The following is an 18012-nucleotide window of genomic DNA, read 5'->3' as shown; positions in this document are numbered from 1 at the left end:
GTGAAGAGAGTGTCTGACAGAGTGATGTTTATGAAGCTCGAAATTGATGGTGTAATGATGAATATTGTTAGTGCATATGCTCCACAAGTTGGGTGTGCGATGGATGAGAAAGAGAAATTTTGGAGTGATTTGGATGAAGTTGTGGTGAGTGTACCCAAGGGTGAGAGACTAGTGAATGGAGCGGACTTTAATGGGCATGTTGGTGAGGTGAACAGAGGGCATGAGGAAGTGATGGGTAGGTATGGTGTTAAGGAGAGGAATGCAGAAGGTCAGATGATTGTGGATTTTGCGAAAAGGATGGACATGGCTGTGGTGAATACGTATTTTAAGAAGAGGGAGGAGCATAGGGTGACGTAAAAGAGTGGAGGAAGATGCACACAGGTGGATTATATCCTATGTAGGAGGGCCAGTCTGATGGAGATTGGAGACTGTGAAGTGGTGGCAGGGGAAAGTGTAGTTAAGCAGCATAGAATGGTGGTCTGTAGGATGCCGTTGGTGATCAAGAAGAGGAGGAGGAATGTGAAAGCAGTGCCAAGGATTAAATGGTGGAAGTAAAAAAAGGGTGATTGTGAAGTGGAGTTTAGGGAAGAGTTAAGACAGGCACTGGGAGGCAGTGGAGAGTTACCGAATAGCTGGGTAAGTACAGCAGAACTAGTAAGGGAGACTGCTAGAAAGGTGCTTGGTGTGACATCTGGACAGAGGAAGGAGGACAAGGAGACCTGGTGGTGGAATGAGGAAGTACAGGAGAGTATACAGAGGAAGAGGCTGGCGAAGAAGTGGGATTGTCAAAGAGATGAAGAAAGTAGACATGAGTATAAGGAGATGAGGCGCATGGCAAAGAGAGAGGTGGCAAAAGCTAAGGATAATGCTTATGGAGAGTTGTATGAGAGATTGGACACTAAAGAGGGAGAAAAGGACCTGTACCAATTGGCTAGACAGAGGGACAGAGCTAGGAAAGATGTGCAGCAAGTAAGGGTAATAAAGGACAGTGAGGGAAAGGTGCTCACAAGAGAGGAGAGTGTGTTAAGTAGATGGAAAGAGTATTTTGAGAGGCTGATGAATGAAGAGAATGAGAGAGAGAGAAGGTTAGAGGATGTGGGGATAGTGAATCAGGAAGTGAAACAGATTAGCAAGGAGGAAGTAAGGACAGCTATGAAGAAGATGAAGAATGGAAAGGCTGTTGGCCCAGATGACATACCAATGGAAGCATGGAGGTGCTTAGGAGAAATGGCAGTGGAATTTTTAACTAGATTGTTTAATGAAATTTTGGTAAGTCAGAGGATGCCTGAGGAGTGGAGAAAAAGTGTTTTGGTACCTATCGTTAAGAATAAGGGTGATGTGCAGAGCTGCAGTAACTACAGAGGGATAAAATTGATCAGTCACAGCTTGAAGTTATGGGAAAGAGTAGTAGAAGCTAGGTTAAGAAGGGAGGTGATGATTAGTGATCAGCAGTATGGTTTCATGCCAGGAAAAAGCACTACAGATGCAATGTTTGCTCTGAGAGTATTATTGGAGAAATACAGAGAAGGTCAGAAGGAGTTGCATTGTGTCTTTGTAGACTTGGAGAAAGCATATGACAGGGTGCCTAGAGAAGAGTTGTGGTATTGTATGAGGAAGTCGGGAGTGGCAGAGAAGTATGTAAGAGTGGTACAGGATATGTACGAGGGTAGTGTGACAGTGGTGAGGACTGCAGTGGGAGTGACAGATCCGTTTAAGGTGGAGGTGGGATTACATCAAGGATCAGCTCTGAGTCCTTTCTTATTTGCAGTGGTGATGGACAGGTTGACAGATGAGATCAGACAGGAGGCCCCGTGGACTATGATGTTTGCAGATGACATTGTGATCTGTAGTGAGAGTAGGAATCAGGTTGAGGAGACTCTGGAGAGGTGGAGATATGCTCTAGAGAGCAGAGGAATGAAGGTCAGCAGGGCTAAGACAGAATATATGTGTGTAAATGACAGGGAGGGTAGAGGAATGGTGAGGATGCAGGGAGTAGAGTTGGTAAAGGTGGACGAGTTTAAGTACTTGGGATCAACAGTTCAGAGTAATGGTGAATGTGGAAGAGAGGTGAAGAAGAGAGTACAGGCAGGGTGGAATGGGTGGAGAAGTGTGTCAGGAGTGATTTGTGACAGACGGGTACCAGTAAGAGTGAAAGGGAAGGTCTACAAGAGGGTAGTGAGACCAGCTATGTTATATGGGTTGGAGACAGTGGCACTGACAAAAAGGCAGGAGTCAGAGCTGGATGTGGCAGAGTTAAAGATGTTAAGATTTGCACTCGGTGTGACTAGGATGGATAGGATTAGGAATCAGTATATTAGAGGGTCAGCTCATGTTGGACAGTTTGGAGACAAAGCAAGAGAGACTAGATTGCGCTGGTTTGGACATGTGCTGAGGAGGGATGATGGGTATATTGGGAAAAAGATGCAAAGGATGGAGCTGTCAGGTAAGAGGAAAATATGAAGGCCTAAGATAAGGTTTATGGACGTGGTGAGAGAGGACATGCAGGCGGTTGGTGTGACACAGCAAGATGCAGAGAATAGGAAGAAATGAAAAGAGATGATCCACTGTGGCGACCCCTAACGGGAAAAGCCGAAAGATGATGATGACTCTTAACAAAACTGCCATAGAGGTAGTACCCTATACCAAGCTATCTAACGTTACCATAGATGATAACTTAACATTTGACCAGCACATCCACAACAATATTAAAAAAAAACTCACCACAAAATCGGCACCCTTTATAGACATAAAGGCTTTTTAACTACTCCACTAGAAAAACACTCATCTCAACATTTCTTCTACCTTCTCTCCTTTATGGCACTCCTATTCTCACAAACATACAGTCCTGCCTAAAATCTAAGATGGACACCTGCTATAAGAAAATTGCTAAGTTTGTATCTAACGCAAAATATTCATCCCATCATTGCTGTTCTCTACAATCCCTGAACTGGTTAGAACTCCCCCAACATCTCACATACATTCAACTATCAACAGCAAAAATTATCTATAAACTTCTCAAATGCCCAGCCCTTGCTTGCCTTTTGACTCCTTATCAACTTAACAGGCATCTTAGATCTGAAAAGCAATCAAGTAAACAATCAAGTAAACAGACCAAAACTCCCCACTGGTCAACATCTCTACTCATTTACTGTAGCTAAACTCTGGAATGCATGTCCACCTGCTCTCCAGACTATTAGTAGTGCCTCCTTATTCAAAAAGTCTCTACACAAATATCTTTTCACTCAATGGCTTTGCTCATACACAATCTCCCAATCCTGCTTGACTCCATCAATTTCCATACTCATCTTTATTCTCCCAACTTAAGTTCACTCATGAATTGTACCTTCCAGCTCACAGATCTCCATCCTGGTATAAGAATAATTGTATAAACTTAATTTACCTAATGTGTCTGTCTAGTTTGTAGATAATAATTGTGTAAGTATAACTGCATAGTTTGTCTTGTTTGCTTAAAGCTATTTTACTTTGTCATGAGTCAAATAACTTTTTCCTAAGTTTTGAGCCACATAATTACATAATGTTCGCTTTTCACTCTTTGCAAATCCTGTTTAACAAATGTCTATCATCTTGTATTTGTGGGGCTTTTGTCCCCAAGCCTCCACTGAAAATGGGCACATTTCAGCCCAGTGGACTTTCCTGGTCAACAAAAGCAAACAAAATAAATATCACTAATATGGCTTCATGAGACTGCTGAGTAATTGTGTACACAGTGGATGTTACAAATTGTGTACATTAAGCCACTTTATGTGAAAACACAGAGCAACTCTGAAAAGGCAACACAGAAGAAAGGTTTCAAAATGTATGCACATATAATGCTGCTAGAACATTATGAAGCAGATCACTGAAAAGCACTGAATCAATCCTTAAACAAAAATCCTTGCTACCAAAAAGTATACCTGTGTCCACTTGGCAGATGCCACACTGCCCCAGTGATCGCATATCAAAACAAATGTCACTTAGACTACATTAATTGGTGTGTTACAGTGTAATAAATCCAAGAAAATGGGAAAATCTTCACCTAAACTGAGAGATTAAGAAAAGCATGAAACTCAAATGTTTCTAAACAATGAATGAAAAGCAAGTATCCATACCTCATTAAATGGGCTACTACTGCTGGTCCATACCAGTCACCAGCAATTTTATCAGACTTCTTTCCATACTCTATTAGCCTATGCAAGCCAAACACAGATGACGGAGAGTCTGCAAACCAAGAGATGATTTTTCTGTGATACATTTCTGTTTTATCATTATCAGTGTCTCTGCTTTTTTGGGGAGTTGATTTGTCACTGCTTAAAGATTTTATGTCTCGTTCTCGCTGGAGTGAAGACTCTAAAGAGGCCATAAGCTTCCGTGCTGCATTAGCTGTCCAGGAATCAATATCAGAACTTTCAATTTGTAGTGCCTCAGACCAAGTCCAACCTAAAAAAAAAAACAGTAAATGTTTTAAAGCATTTTGAGAACCTGTTTTAATGTTTTTTGTTTACTAGATGCTTAATAATGTTACAAATTTCAGATTTAAGGTATAATGTCTATTTTTATGAAACCCTGCCTCTTAGTATGGTAAAATTCATGTACTGTAAAACAAAATAGCACGCATGCTATCTAGAGAATGACACCAGCTTAGGCATTAAGTAACAGTTATGTTTTCATTAACCGTTTTTAAGACAGTCAACACCTTTCAGATTTAAAGTTATACTAGCTAAAGTACTCACTGAGGGACAAACCAACTTTTTTACATATTTATTAAATATGACATTAAAAAGAGACATAGGTAGTTATACAGTAATAAAAGAGAAAACAAACTACATTAACATTTCTTTTGCTGTTTTCATGCAATATACATTTAAACAATTTTCATTCACTCCAACTTTATATCACCTACTCAGTTCCTACCTTCACTTAAATTTCACTGCTATCTTTCCAAATATTTCACTACCCATTCCTTAAATTTGTCTCCCCTTAACAGGAAAGTGCCAATTTCTAATTTTTACTTCATTATCCCACATCTTTATCTTAGTTTTATTGATACATGATCTGAAATAGTGATTAGATATGAGTCAAAGCTTTCAAATAAATGCACATACTCGTGTGAGATACAATTTCTATCCAGCCTAGCCCGGTTCTTGTACTTAGGACATTTTATGTAAATTCTGCTGAGATCCTATAACTGAATTCACACCTTCCATATCAGACATATTTCTTTAGAAATCCATCCTCTTTTGTTTTATACTCCCTTCTTGGTTTTCCCTGATATATCATCACTATTGAATGATGATAATTTCTCCCAAAATTGTCTTAAGCTTCATCACAGTAGTTTTAGGTGGAATCTAGAAACATGTCAGTGTAATCCTCCTCCGTACCAATTACCCATCGCTACCACAAATCTACCACTAACAATCAGTATTATTACTTTTCCTTTATTGATATTCTGCTGAATGTTGACCATGAAATTCTTTCTCCATCAATTTTATATGCTCATTTCTATCCAAAACGTGTCTCTTGCAACACTGTTATTTGCAACCCATACCTCTTAATATAATTCTTTTTTCTATACCTATAAAGCCAGTTACATTACAAGGTATTTGCACCTTACAACAATCTTAATATAACTGTTTTTCTCTATCTGTAAAGTTGTTTACATTCCATAATATGGACAGCATAGCCAGTATGATAAAAAGCTGTTACTCCAACCTATAATACAAGACAATGCTTTTAGATGTGCATTTCCAACTTTTAGTTTACATACAGACATTAATGTCTGGCGGGCTGATCTCTTACATAGTTGCTTATTCTAATTTTCATTTGAGCCTGTGTCACATTTTGCAAAACTTTTTGCTTCAATGAAAACACTCAAAAAAAACCTAAATAGAGTTTGAAAAAAAAAAACATCTCCTTTTAACTTAGAACAAGCACACAAAACTATGTACATTTTAAAAACATGTTAATCCCTCCAAAAAGTAGCAATTGCCGCAAATTGGTGTCTGCACTGACAGGCACTTTCTAATCTAAAATTAAGGTTACCCTTGCTAAAGTGTATGTTACAGTTTGTGTTCCCACATACACTAATTGTTATCTCTTCTTTTCCTATCTCCCAGACATGAAAAACAACCAGCATGCTTTCAGTAAACATTCACTTTTAGACCCAAGAAAAAAACATAATGGCTACCTTTAAACTAATTGTTTATGGTTGAAGTACTAAGGCTGCTGGGGAGGCAACTACTTGTATAACCTTTTCACTTCCCAAAATGTACACCTTCTTTTATTTTTTACTGAACTGCATGCCAATGTACAAATAAATGTTAATTACATTATACCTTATATATTTCACTCAGTAGATGGTATTCATACAGCTCATGATTAATTCCTTGCACCTGCTGACTTACAGTCCCATGAAAGCAGTAACTGACTTTGTAGATGCATGAAAGAATGTTTGCAAATTTCACTCTGAGCAAACTGCTAGCCCTCTCATGATTAACTTTATGTACCTGTAGACTTCTTGATGCATGCTGAAAACCTTCGCTGAAGGAAAACAGCTAATGGCTTTACAATTACAATAATTAACTAGCATTTGCCATGCCTTTCATCATTTTATCTTACTTTTCATGCCTATGTGCTTAAAGAAATCTTGTCTGCATCTTAAGTCAAGGGCATCATCCTAGATAGATATATAAAAATATGGGTAATTATTTTAGTTTTAAATATGCTGTGATCAATACACTTTTAAATCCCCACCCCTCAGCCAAATAACAAAACAGTATATTAACTTTTAGCTTGCACATATCTAACCCTTCTTACATAGTTACAATGTAAAGATTGAGTAGCTTACAACTAGTGAAAATTGCTGTCTTACTGTATTATTTTTAACATATACAGCAGTCACTGATAGTGCCTAACCTCACATTTAAAATACCCATGAATGCATACTATACAAGACTACTTTACAATCTAAAATGCAATTTACATCATATTTTTACAAAAATATTAGCAACAACAAAACTGTTTTACTTACTGTTACTTCTTCAGAACATTCGGTGTCCTTTAAAATATGAATGACATGAAGTATAAGCCTTACAGTCCACCCATCAGTTTATCACAGTCAAAAAAATTCCAGTCTTTTTCAGCCACTTCCTGCAAAGTTGCATTTCACATGTCTATTCCTATATTTAATAGGATTGAGGCATGGCAGTCTTCCATTCACTCACTAATTTCACAATGTTGCTGGATTTGATCTTGATCCTTGCCATCTCTAAATACCAGTCTCTGGTTCAGGTGCAAGGTACTCTTGGTTATTCTAGTCAGCTACTGTGTGCTTTTCTGTCACTCAAGTATTTTTTTTTACAACCATGGAAGAAGGTTTCACTGGCAAAGTCTCTGTATGGGCTTTGTTACTGTTGTAAGAATATAAGAAAAGTTCCCTTTTGCTTGCTGGAAAAAATGTTTTTCTTTGTTAACCAGTTCTATATCAAGAATGTCTTTGATGCACTCCAGGAAAAAATATTCTGAAGAAAGCGGGACACAGATATGCTCTGAGTTAGTTTAAAATGACAAAAAATACACTGAACCCACAGACATTGCCAACATCCTGGCAGACAGGTTCAGTGCAAACTTCTTCCCCCCCTCCCCAAAAGAGCAAATGTCTATCCCAACAGAGTGTAGCCTCCCTGACATCACAGATGCACAGGTGAGAGCTGCCCTCTCCAAAGCAAAAAACACAGCATCAATGGGACCGGACGGTGTCCCGGGCTGCGTCTTACACAAACTCCAAGAAGAACTGAACCCTCACATAAAGTCACTGTTCAATCTCAGCCTTACTACAGGCTATGTACCCAAGGAATGGCGTACAGCAACAGTGGTCCCACTCCACAAAGGTGGTGCCACAACGGACCCCAAAACTATCGCCCTATAAGCCTGACTAGCCTGGTCTGCAAAGATATAGAGCGTATCATCATAAAACTCATAAACAAAGATATTGGGAACCTCCAAACACTGGATCCTACCCAATTCGACTTTGTTAAGGGCAGATCTTGCCTCTTGAACCTGGTTGACTTCTTTGAAACAGTCACCAAGGCCATAGATGAAGGGAAGGTAGTCCACACAGCCTACCTGGACCTCGCAAAAGCCTTCGACACAATACCCCACTCGGGCATCATAAATAAGCTCACCAGCTTAAATATCAACCCCTATGTCACAAGATGGGTTGCAAACTGGCTCAGGGATAGAACCCACATGGTCAGAATTGCAGGTGCCATGTCAGACTCTAAACCAGTTACAAGTGGCATCCCACAAGGCTCAGTCCTGGGACCTCTCTTGTTCGGTATATATTTCTCTGAGGTACAGGCTAACATGGGAGGACTATGGCTGACCAAGTTCGCAGATGACTGCAAACTGGGTGCTATAATCGACTCACCGACTGACACAAGCATCCTCCAAAAGGATTTCACTGAGACGGATAACTGGTGCCAGAGCCATGGCCTAAAGCTAAATGCCAAAAAGTGCATAGTCATCCCCTTTGGGAAAAACAAAGTGCCCACAAATTACCACATAGGTGGTAATCCATTAAGTACGGAAGAAGTAATTAGGGACTTGGGGACCCAAGTAGATAGCAATCTCTCCTTTGACAATCACATTGCCAAAGTGGTTAGAAAGACCTTCTATATAGCCCACCTTATCACGAAAGGGTTCACATCTAGATCAAGAGAGGTCATTGTGCCCCTCTACTCATCACTCATCAGGCCCATAATTTAATACAATGCCCCATTTGGGATTTACCTTACCCGACACCTACAGCAACTGGAAAGACCCCAAAAGTACCTCACCAAGAGGATCAAGGGACTCAAACAGATGCCCTACGCAGTTAGGCTAAAGAAACTCCAGCTCTACTCAGTTGCTTACCGCCTACTCAGAGGCGATCTGTGCCTGATGTATAAAGCCATGTCCAACCCAGAATTAATGGACATGCTCCATCTCAGGAAATCCAAATTCCTTAGAGCTACACGCTCCAGGGACTTAAACCTCAGCACAGAAATAAATAGGACATGCTGGAGGGACAGATTCATATCCCAGAGGCTCCCCTCACTCGAACAAAATCCCAATCCATGTTAGGCAGAGTCCCTCAATGACCCTCTTCAAGAGAAATCTTGACGAGTGGATGGGAGATCGTCAACTAATCTAAAAGGGTGGCGAAAGCCAAACACACTCTGGCTAGGCTTATAAATGCCCTAGGGCAGATAGCCTAGTATCAACCTATGAACAACAGGCTGAATCTCACACCTGCTTCTCAACACAGCTCCCGATTACTGGGTTAACCTTGCTCCTCTTATGCCTGGTGTACAGTGAGTAACCTTTTTCCACAAACACTCTGCTGTCTCCGAAGTTTAATATTTTTCCCCTCTTTGACAGTTTGTCAGGAACAACTCTTTCTGCTGGCATGATTGCATCTTTACTAATATAGATATTGGCTGCTTTTTCATAGCCAGGTGTACAGCATACACACAATGTGCCCTCTGAATTGGCAAATCCTGCTTTGGAAAACCAGTCCAGTTGCTTATCTGTACTTTCATATAATTATTGCAATCTGTTCCTTCCAGTCTCTTTGATTCAACAATGAATCTTGGTTTTCATCTGTATGCTCCGTCATCTATCACTGCTGTTTTTAAAACAAATACTGAACAGGTGTCATCAACAGCTGCAGTCATGAAAAAGGCTACAGATATAGCTAAAGCAGTAGTACAGTAAAAGTTAGAAATTGAGGGTAAGAAGTCTACCTTTTTTATATAACATAATTCAGTACATTCAGAAACCCATTTAGCAAGAGTATTTTAAGTACCTTTATGACTTTTGACCCAATCTTTTTGTTGGAAAAGGAGACAGAAAGTTAACTGCCTCTACATATAATTTTAGTTCCTACAATATGAAACATTTGGAAAACCATAGCCATGAATGCAGCAGGTATTCATCAGAATTTGAAAAAGATAGAAAAAAAAGACTAGTAAATGAATCTATTGCTTAATGAATGACTCCGACTACCTTAGGTATAAATGACGAGGTTAGTACACAGAGGATCTCTGCCTTTATAATATTTAAAAAAAAGCATGGGGAGTTAAGAGGATAGACTGAGCGTCCGTTGTGGTGCAGCGGTTAGTGTTGCCACCTCACAGCAAGAGGTTCTCTGGTTCGATCTTCGGCTGGGGTGCCTTCTTTGTGGAGTTGGCATGTCCTCCCTGTGGTCACCTGGGTTTCCTCCGGGTACTCTGGTTTCCTCCCACATTCCAAAGAAATGCTGTAGGTGGATTGGACACTCTAAATTGGCCCTAGGCATGAGTGCATGCATGTGTCTGCCTTCTGTGGAAGGTTGGGCTCCGGGCTAGAAACTGGACACTGTAAACTGCCAATCATGAGCGGAAAGGTGATCCGCTGTGGTGACCACTAACCAGGAAAAAGCTGAAAGAAGAAGAAGAAGAAGTTAAGAGGATAGACTCTACAGACAATGCTTGAAATTCAGAAATCTTCCTGGGTGATGTAACTCCTACAACAACATCTCCTTACCATATACAACTTTGGCAAAAACCTTTACAGCTATTCACCAGATGAAAAATGGAATAAACTTCCACTTGTCATTCGAAATATTAAACCCAAACATCAATTCAGAATTGCATTAAAACACCACCTAAGCAACATAAGACTATGTCAGTGTAATCATCCGCCAGACTGACCCTGTTTCCATTGGTTAACCTGTCTGCCTCTCCCCTCCCCCAGCTGTATCACTCTACTTCCTATCTCTTTCACCTAATTTGTCAGCACAGCTCGTATTTCTTGTACTCTCTCTACCTTGTGCCTGCATTTTAATATAGGCATTAACTCAAATTATGTGTATAACTTGTACCTTCCTACTGCTACTCTTCAGGTTAACTGAATATATAGAATATATATTTTTTTCTAATTATGCAACATTTACTCTTTACTGTAATAGACTGTACATCACTGATTTTTAGAAGTTATTAGCAATCACATATCTTATCTCTAATTTGCATTATTGTTGTTAATTTTTTAATCTTGTTCTACATATCTATGTATTATGTCTTTTTGTAGTCATGCATTAGAGTATCTTTGTATTTGTAGAGCTTTTCTCCCCGGGTCTCCACTGAATAATGACTGCTGCCCAGCTGGACCAACCCAGTCAACAAATGTCAAATAAATAAATAATAAATACATTTTTCCAGTGAAGATACTTTTCATCTGCTGAATGCACAGGTGCAGATGGAGCCAAGATCAATATCTCTAGCATAAAATGTATGCCCAAAGAAAGTACATGATCTTGCAGCAGAGGGCTCACTAAGAACATACCATCAAATAAAGGCTATACACACCTTTAAGAAGGACAAAGCTTTGATTCAATCTACTCATGAAAGTATGAAATGGCAATCAAATTAATTTAATAGAAGAATAATTCATTCTGGATTTCAAATCATTAATGTAGTAATCAAGAATTACAGGAAGAGGAGCATAGAATGGAGACAATCCAACCGGAAGTGGTCCAAATAGAAAAATGCATCCATTTCACAACTTTCTTCTATGATGATGTTAAGATTTTAATCATACAATCAGAAAAAGAGGGTTTCACTACTGGAAATTGATACAAGGAGTTAAATGAAGGGAGTAAATATCAGGGCACTCTTTCCCTGAATGGGCTTGTCAATAAAGTTCTTACCAGTTTCAAGAAAAAAGGCTTCTCCAGTAGATGAAGAGGAAGTAAGAGGAATCACACATGCTTGGAAATTCAATCTTAGAAGTTTTGTCCTGTGAATAAATACCATCAGAGGAAACATGGGCAAGGAGTAGAGGAGTCTACGAGGACACTTGTGGACAGCAATGGCCCTTTGATGTGCTCCTGCTGATAGGATGAGGAAGAAAAAATGGTGCATGTGGTGCTGGTCAGAGACACAAACAGCTGCAAGATCCTGTGTGTCATCTAAGAACTGAGAGACCACTCAACAAGACAGTTGGACTTCCCAAGATTGTGATCTGCAAACAGAAAGCTGTTGTTTGACATGGCTCACTCCATGAGTCTCCCAGCCTCTTGGCATTAGGGATAAGATCATACTTCCCACTGTTTGCTGATGTAGCACAAGCCAGCAATATTAGACTATATGGTGAGAACTGCCTGACAAAGGGGGTCCTAAATGGACAGCACAGTCAAAGGAAGTATTCTTGCCTACCTGATTTTGCAATAAAGGAATAGCTCAAACGATGTCTAGATACCCTGAACCATTCACATACCAAAATCACAGGGCTGATGCATCCATGGTGGCAGAAGCAGACAGTGTGGGTAAGTGAAAGGACTGCCATAGGAGACATTATCAGAATCTATCCATCATAACAAATTATATTTGCAAGTTTGGGAAGTGTAGACATGATGAAATAAAATAATCTGCAATCTGTAACTCTTTAAGGTCTGTGACAGAATTCTTAAGTGGAATCCGGTATGAAAAAACACAGAAATAAAGGCGATCATGAGATTTAATACACTGACACAAAGACAGGCTGACACTTTTGCTCATTTTGTTTATTTATATATTTACTGACATATGATTACCAGGAAAGTCCAACTATCTAGATGCCCATTTTCAGTGGATGCCTGGGTAGAAAAGCTGTAAAGTAATAAAAAATTAAAAATAATAACTTTACAATCTTAAAAAATAATGCAATAAAAAAGTTTAAAAAATCTATGGTTTAAACTATTATACCAAATTAGACATAATGTGAAAATATTGGTTAAGAATAGATATAACTTATATGGCAATGATGTAATATTCAGAAACATTTTAGCCAGTTTATATAAACTAAAGGTAACTGCAACATGAAGTGGCAGAAAAACAGGGTTATGGCATACTTAGAGGGTTGCGGAGAGAAACTGAATGAATTAAGGAAGTGAATGAAGAACGGGGAATAATAATGTGCAAATTATGAATAGGTACTTAATATAAAAAAAGGTAAAATCTTATGGACAGGATCTTGTTTAAGATGTGCTTTGTATGAATACCTACCCGGGCTGAAAGCAGCTGTGCAGATATCAATTGTGACTTTGCAGTATTTACTATTATCACCAAAGAATGGAATAATAAAGACAGACATTTCTTTCCATGGCAATAATAGATCATGAATATAATGAAAAGGTACCAGCCAATCATCCATGTAAGGGAATACTTTGGCTTCCTGCAGTCTATGGTGAGATGCTATCACAAAAGTACACTTGAACACCATGGGGAGCTGAGGTGATAACAAATGGAAGAGTTTGTTATTGACATGACTATTTCCAATCTGAAAGTGTAGAAGCATCCTGGGTGATTTTGATATGAAGGAATAAATCCTGAAGATCCAAATACCACATCCACTCTAATTATGTTAGATAAAACTAAATTAAGGGTTTAAAATTGTAGTCACTTTAGTTCTAATACTGACCTGATATACTTTTTGTCACTTTAACAGGAGTACAATTTAGGCCCACTCTGGACTGATGGGACTCTTGAATGTCTTTTTTGTACAGGGGATTTAAAACCTTTCCCTTGCCACTTTTTTCCTGATGGGGTGGAATGTACAAACAAGAGTAGGAGCAATCTGATGTATGAAGGGGAATTGTGCAATTCCAGGATAACATCCTGATCTATCAGTCCTTAGTTAGTGACTTCCTATGGATAGATGACCCCTTACTGTCTTAAGAGGGTAATAATTGTGAAAGGCTTCAAGAACACTGCCAAATACTTGTGGGTAGCCCATGGTGCCCAAATGATTGCTGGCAACCCTTCATCATTCTGAAAGCTGTCCTAGTAATTTGGGCTCTTTGAAAATGTTTGCTACTGTTTCTGTAACTGACTGCCACACTGAAACCACATCTGGCATGGCACCCCCACCCTTGTCTCTAATATGGAGCAATTACTGAAATTTAAGATACAACTATATGAGTTGTACCCTGCTTTTTCTATACTCTCAGGATATGCCTTTACTTCTGGACCAAGCAAACATGGTCTCCAGAACCAGGAGGTAAGAAAGGTCACCTCAGTGCCCTCTGCAAAACTGGTCAAATGGAGCCATGTGTGCTAGTGAATGGCTATGCCAGAACATGCAGCCTTGGCTAAACATCAGATGTGTTATAAAAAATATGCATCAAGAGGTTTGACATCATTGAAACCATTGCTATTTAGGACATCAGCTTGTTCTTACTAGATCCATCTGGCAAATGGGAAACTGTTAGGTGCATTTCATCTAAGATATCTTGCTGGAAATCCACCACTTGTTACAGGTAACTGAGCTCCCACTAAGAAAAAGTGAAGGATGTGTACATTCACTTCCCAAGATGATCCACCACTACGAATTCTTTATCAGTGGGTAGACCATTAGGCTCTGTAGATTTGTGGCTCTTTTCCATTCAACTGCTGAGATCGAAGCATCCAGTTTAGAAGTCTCCAAAAAGAAACTGTATACTATCTTAAAGGACAGATGATATTATCCTGTTTCTTAAGTGCAAGTGCTACCACAAACAGAAGAGAAAGACAAAAACACAGGTACCAGATGAACAGCTCGGTCTTCACCTCAGAGCCAATAGTATGTATAAAAAGTCGAACTGCTACAGTAGAAGGAAAATTCTTTATTGCATGGACAAAGTGAGCGCTTTCATGACTTTCCAGGTCACTTCATCAGACTTAATACAACATCCCATGCCGTCCTTGATATATATACTTTCAAAGTGACCAATCAGTTAAGATAAACAATTAAATATTTATATCAGCCTCAGTTAATTTAAAAATAGTAGAAAAAAATAAATAGACATAGAACTGTTAAAAACAGTATAAAAGTTCAAATGTGAATGCCTATATATAAACAATTAAATATTTATATCAGACACAGTTAATTTAAAAATAGTGGAAGACAACATAAATAGACATAAAACTTAAAAACAGTATGCAAGTTCAAATGTGAACGCCTATAGAACCATGTAGAAGGGAATTAGTGCTCTAAGGCTCTTGCCTTTAAAAATGGTTTCAAAGAAAGTTTCATTAATGCCTGGGGGTCTGTCTGCATTTGTCTGGTTATATCCTCTATCAAGTAGTTCTCCTCTTAACGTTAGTAGTGCCCTAGCTAAACATGTAGAAGCTGAAGGGATGCACCGTGTTTTTAAATTTTTAGTTTTAGAAGTTCTGGAAGAAAATATCAGTGGGGGTGACATTAGAAACAGAACAAAAGAGGCTGAGCAAAAATGGATTCTGCAACTAAATGCAGACAAACCCCCAGGCATTAATGAAACTGTTTCTTTGAAACCATTTTTAAAGGCAAGAGCCTTAAAGCACTAATTCCCTTCTACGTGGTTCTATAGGCATTCACATTTGAACTTGTATACTGTTTTTAACAGTTTTAAGTCTATTCATGTTTTTTTCTTCTATTTTTAAATTGAGTCTGATATAAATATTTAATTGTTTGTCTTAACTGATTGGTCACTTTGAAAGTATATATATATATATATATATATATATATATATATATATATATATATATATATATATATATATATATATATATATATATATATATCTCAAGGAAGGCATGGGATGTTTTATTAAGTCTGATGAAGCGACCTGGAAGGTCGTGAAAGCACTCACTTCGTCCTTGCAATAAAGAATTTCCCTTCTACTGTGGCAGTTCGACTTTTTATACATACTATTGGCTCTGAGGTGAAGACCGAGCTGTTAATCTGGTACCTGTGTTTTTGTCTTTCTCTTTGTACTTTTTGTGAACATCAGGACGAGAACATGGCAGAAGGGTACAAAATCAAACTGAATTACAATCCAAATGGGAATACCAACACTCAAAATGGAATGGAACGTTTTAGTGGAATCCTAAGCATAGAGGTAAACCCATTGGTTGAGAGACCAGTTTTCTCTGATGAATATTCTGTTGATGTAGATGATGGGGCACAAATGCTCTTCAAAGACAAATTTAGAGCCTTTGAAAACAAATTATATTAGTATAAAAGGCTCCCATGGCAGTTATTCCATTTGGAAGCCTGCTTAAGATATAAAATTGTTCCCAGAGGTCTGAGAGTTCTAACTATGCCAACTTATGGTGATGCTCTCCCTAACATCCTGAAGAAATGGCAGCAGCTTAACTTGCAGTTAAGCTATGACTACATGAACTTACTGACTATTTTTTACCTGAAGAAAGGGAACTTGCAAATGAAATGAAGGCTCTGCATATCGATCTATGCACTAACTTTACAAATAGCATTATTGGTGACAAGCTAGATACTCTCTTTGAAAGCATATCCAGCTATGAGAAAAGATTACAGAATACAAAGCTGAAAAAGCTTCAAAGGGACATGACTGATTTTCAGTCCGGTGCTGTTTTCTCATGGCCCAAACCTTTTACTACAGCAACAGACCAGCCTGTAAACCCAGCCCCTTTTGTGACAGACAACACACAACCAGCAAAGAGAAGCCAAATAACTTAAGAGGGAGTGGCTGCAGCTACTAACATTGATGAAACACAGAGTTTACCAGTGACTCCTGCTGAGCGGCAGTCAACAGTAAAACCAAAGGATATAAATACAAGAAGCAGGAAGAAGAATGATAACAAAAACCTAGCTAAAGAGAATCCCCCTTTTCCCATGCAACAGAAGGGAATATCAGGAACTCAAATGATACCCTTCACACTAATGAATGTTCTACCGATAAAAAGCAGATACAGGAGCAGAGGAAGGAAGGGGTGAGTCAGGCAGATACCAAACACAGAAGCAACACGGAACACAATGGTAACCCACAGCAAGAACACAAAAGTCTGGTAATAAATCTTTCACCTTTAACACTAACTGATGCACATATGTCACTTTTGAATAAAGGGCTGTCATTTATTCCAGCCCGGAGAACTGTGTTAGTTGACATTCTTTAAGAACTTAAGTTGTTTGGTTACAACTTAACTTTAAAAAATATGTTTAAAGGAAAGATGACTGACGATGTGAATATTTAAAAAAAAAAAAACAGTACCTTTGTACCTAAATTACATCCTATGGTAGAAGCCTGTGTCAGTATGTGAGAAGCAAATAAGGGAAGCATTTAATTCAGATAGAACAACCGTCTTTTATAACTTGAGTAAAGAAGAATCTGATGCTCTATATGACCTGAGGGAAATGCATTCAGTGGAAATTAGACCTGCAGATAAAGGAGAGGAAATTATGATTATGGATAGGGAATTTTACATCCAGCAAATGATGAAACTACTGAATGACCATGAAACCTATACCTGTATCTCAGTAAATATAGTTAAATGTGTTACAGACAGGACTGCTGTCTTGTTTGACTTGCTGACTACAAATTTCATAACAGAGGATTTATTTAAGTATTTTAATGTAGAAACTCCCACCATTCCAGTTATATATGGTCTTCCCAAGGTACATAAAGATATCATATGTTCACCTATGAGACCCACAGTTTCTAGTACAGGTTGGGCAACAGAAGATATGTCAATATATGTAGAGAATAATCTTCATCCAGTGCTTGAAAAGTGTGAAAGTACTGAAAGACACAAAATCTTTTCTCCAAACATTGTATAGAAAGAATTTCGATAAATAGGGAGTATCTGCTTGTAACCTTAGATATTACATCACTTTTTACAGTGATTCCAAATCAGTGGGGAATAGAGAACATTAGGATCTTGCTATGTTCTAAATGTGTTTTCTCTAATGATAAAGTGAATCTGTTATGCAGTCTGCTTGAAATAATTTTGGACAATAATGTTTTTGTCTTTAAAGATGATTTTTACCTACAAATGGTTGGCGTAGCTATGGGCACAGATTGTGCAAACAGCTATGCCAACCTAACTTTAGTCCAATGGGAAGAAACATTTCTACTACAGGAAAATTAATTTAGCAAATATGTTCTGTGGTATGCACGTTTTGTGGATGACATGTTTTTTCTATGGGAAAACTCAGTAGAGATGCTGGGTAGATTC

At 38.5% G+C, this 18012-nt stretch overlaps 1 protein-coding gene across 5 annotated transcripts in view; it reads right to left on the bottom strand.

Annotated features, from left to right (window-relative positions):
* Positions 1-18012, bottom strand: part of ATG4C (autophagy related 4C cysteine peptidase) — a 1631044-nt gene that overhangs the window by 396200 nt on the left and 1216832 nt on the right. For all 5 annotated transcript variants that reach the window (XM_044085551.1, XM_044085548.1, XM_044085549.1 and 2 more), the window contains one exon: positions 4110-4437. In XM_044085551.1, the coding sequence (XP_043941486.1) occupies positions 4110-4437 (328 nt within the window). The remainder of the gene's footprint in view (positions 1-4109; positions 4438-18012) is intronic.

The sequence above is a fragment of the Protopterus annectens genome, chromosome 10.part0, assembly GCF_019279795.1.
Source record: "Protopterus annectens isolate FY-2018-M chromosome 10.part0, PAN1.0, whole genome shotgun sequence".
In the NCBI taxonomy this organism is placed as follows: domain Eukaryota; kingdom Metazoa; phylum Chordata; order Ceratodontiformes; family Protopteridae; genus Protopterus; species Protopterus annectens.
Note: the sequence above shows the minus strand (reverse complement) of the source record. Positions and strands in the feature narration are given on the sequence as shown.